At 49.2% G+C, this 3,431-nt stretch overlaps 1 protein-coding gene across 1 annotated transcript; it reads left to right on the forward strand.

Moving 5' to 3' along the window:
• The first annotated feature begins 299 nt into the window (after positions 1-299).
• On the forward strand, positions 300-1,313 carry LOC129329851 (E3 ubiquitin-protein ligase RNF167-like). The gene has a single exon (XM_054979559.1). It carries the CDS (start codon positions 300-302, stop codon positions 1,311-1,313), a length of 1,014 nt encoding a protein of 337 aa, XP_054835534.1.
• Positions 1,314-3,431: the final 2,118 nt, after the last annotated feature.

The raw sequence follows: 3,431 nt of genomic DNA on the forward strand, positions 1-3,431 counted from the left end.
AGACAGCTGGAGGATGTTGCTGGCACTCACAGAGGATCAGCCAACAGGCCAGGCCTGTTCAGAGGTGGGGGGGAATTGTCTGGCCAATTCCAGCAGCAACTCTTTATTCCCATGGGAACAGAAGTGGCCACCTTGAGGGTGCCGCTCCTTCTCTAGATCCTTGAAGAAACAAGTTCCCCTTGAAGTCTGCCACCAGCCCCCCTCCCCAGCTGACCCTCTGGTAGAATCCATCAAGTTGTCCACCTCCGAGAGCACCTGCCAGCATGTGGCCATCTCTTCCACCACCACACATGGTTACAATGTTCTTAATCCTCCAAGTCCCAGCTGGGAAAGGTTTAATCCGTGCCATTTGCAGCCGTAACTCCTTCAACCAAGACTTTGGGGCCCTGCCAGCGCTTTTTGGGCCTCCTCTCCCTGCAGAAGGGCTCACAGGACTCCTGGCTGAAGCAAGGCCTGAGAATGCGTGCCAGCCCATTAAAGGCCCACCAAACGCTTCCTCCTCAGCTTTCATCGTGCTCATCCGCAGGTACAACTGCTCCTTTGCCACAAAGGTCCTTCACGCTCAGCAGGCAGGATACCAGGCTGCCCTTGTGCACAATGTGAACTCCCAAACCCTTGTGAGCATGGTGGGTGAAGCAGACGCCAAGCAGAAGATCCGCATCCCCTCCATGTTCACGGCAGATGCGGCTTCCGATACCCTGAAGCGACTCCATCGCTCTGGGAAACTGACCTCCATGATTTTGGTCCCTGAGCATTTCCACTTCAGCTCAAGTGGTGCTTCTGAGGCTGCGCCCACGGCTGCTTCTGCCTGCAAGTGTCGCATCCACTTGCAGGCTCCGTGTTCACAAATTGTAACTCTCCACATTCTCTGGATGGCCTGCATCCCAGTGTCTGCTGTGGTTGCCTCGTTGCTTATTGAGAAATATTTATCAGAGTGCAAAAAATGGAAGATGGTAAGAAACCAACCTTCCCAAAGAAAAGGGAAGGAACCAGTCAGCTTCTCATTTCTCAGTTCCAAATATCAAGAGTGTGCTATCTGCTTGGAAAAGTATCAGGAATACGATAGCTTGAAAGTCCTCTCGTGTTCTCATGCCTTTCACAGCCAGTGCATTGACCTCTGGCATATCACCCAGGCCAGAAGGAAAACCTGCCCTCTTTGCATGCAGAGGGTAACGGTGGTCACTCGCTTGCAAACTGTGAGGCTGTGGAAAGAGGAGTCAAGGGGCAGTGGGAAGAACCGGAAATTTGGGCCTGGCAGGGCTCAGCCCAGTTTGGACCAACGATACTGTTGGCTGACCACCCAACAGTTCTGAAACCAACCAGTATTGAAAGGTCCAGAACCTTCTGGAAAATTAGTCATGGAGGCTGGGATGGAGGCGGTGATATGTGGAATGTGAGAAAGTCTGATTTCATTCATAATTTAAAATTGTTATTGGAAAACAACAAAATCATGGCCAGGGGAAGATGGAATCACAGCAGGACTATCACACAGCAAAACTGGTAAGCAAGGAAAACAGCTTCTCCAAGGGGGAATGGAGAGGATCTCACCATTATGGGATGGAGCCAGTCATCCGTAGAACACTCCGCCATGTTCTGCTCCGTTCCACAAGTCTAGTGGCAACAAGCAACTGTCCTCACATGCTTAAAAAAATACAGAGAGTGTTGGTTCAGCACTGGTGCCAACTTGGCTGTTCTGTTGTTTGTCTGCTGCAAAGCTTAGATTATCCACTCCCATTTTTACTATCCATATAGCCATATCTGAACTCAAAGCCCGTGCTGGATAATCTTTTAGACAATTCACTATGCTCATAGGGAGACTAATGAGGTATCAAATGAGGTATCTACACAGCAGACTGTGTAGATATGCAAAACAAAAAGTGTGTGTGTGTGCGCGCGCGTGCGCACACATGCGTGTGTCAACTTTCCTCCAAATTATAAAAACTCAAGAAAACAAACAAAGGTTGCCATTTTTAAAACCTCCCTAGCTATCAGGTGTGAGAATGCTGGCTTTGGTAGCTTGAAATGGGCCTTCCCCAGCCACTGGCTCACTGGAGGTGTAATGGGATGTTTATCAACATTTCAGTGTTTCAGAACTGTAAAAAAGACCTGACAGCTCACAAAGAAGAGAGGGGGCTGTGTGTGGTGGAGGGCTGGGGGGCAGCAGAGGCAGGGGGGTGCTATCGAAGCACTGGTCAGCTTTTAGACTCTGGGAGATAATGTGCCAGTGATAGATAATGTGCTCTGTCAAGGCACAGGGGATCTGCCGTGGCCTTCCTCTGCAGAGTCTTCCTTGATAGTCGCCCCTCCAAGTACCAACCCTGCTTAGCTTCTGAGATCGGATGAGATGGGGCTATACCAAGGCACCTTTTTCTCCCCAATAATACTTACTTACACCCAACATTACTTATGTGAATGGCGAAGTGTGTACGATAGTCAAGGATGACAAAACAGAGGAAGTTGGTGAACAGAGAAAGACAGAGAAAAAGGATACGCGCCTTGGCAGCAGTCCTTGTGAAAGCCATCCTGGGACTGGAGTTGATCTCAAGTTGAGTGGAAGTCAAACAGGATGATGCAGCTACAGCGGATGCAGTTTTGGGTTGCATTAATACATGCTTTGTATTGAAGTCACAGAAAGTAAGTTTCATTCTGTTTCAGGCTGGTTGGGCCATATGGGGATTCCTGTGTCCCGTCTGAGCACCCACTTTAAGAAGGATGTAGACAAACTGGAAGGGGCTCAAAGGAGGGCAATGAGGATGGTTGGAAGTCTGGAAAACAAATCCTAGATGGAAAGGTTGGAGGGACTAGGTATGTTTTACCTGGGGAAGAAGATGGAAGGGAGGTGTTGTTGCGGCCTTCAACTGCCTGTAAGGTAATCCCATGGAAAGAGGACAAAGCCATGTTCTCTGCTGCTCCAGTTATAGGAGGGGAGAGTTTGGTCAAACTTCCTAAGAGTAAGAGCAACAAGAGAGCCAATTATTTGGGAGAGGGCTTTCCCTTGCTGAGGTCTTCACACAGAGGCCGGGCAGCTGCCTATTGAGGTTGCTGTAGTTTGGGTTCCCTGTACTGGGTTGGACTCGATAGCCTCTAAGGCCATGGGCCACTCCACCCCCAGTCTGCAAATCTGTACATTTTAAGCAGAGCAAAGGAGAGGCAGCCTTGACATTTTTCACTGCATTCTCTGTATAAGCTTCTGTACCTGTTTATCCCCATTTTACACTACCTCCCCAGCCCCAGAGGCCCAGAAAATGATCCATTGATACACTAACTCCATAGGATGGAAGGAAACTGGAACTCAGATCTCCTTGAAGAACATGCCATTCTCTGGATTACACTAGCTGCAGGAGGAGATTTTAAGGGTTTCCTATTTTAGTAGGCCTGCCTACATTAAAGTCTCATGGTCTGGGAGCAGCATTGCTCCAAACATGGGCACG

Source organism: Eublepharis macularius, chromosome 5 (genome assembly GCF_028583425.1).
Source record: "Eublepharis macularius isolate TG4126 chromosome 5, MPM_Emac_v1.0, whole genome shotgun sequence".
Lineage (NCBI taxonomy): Eukaryota > Metazoa > Chordata > Lepidosauria > Squamata > Eublepharidae > Eublepharis > Eublepharis macularius.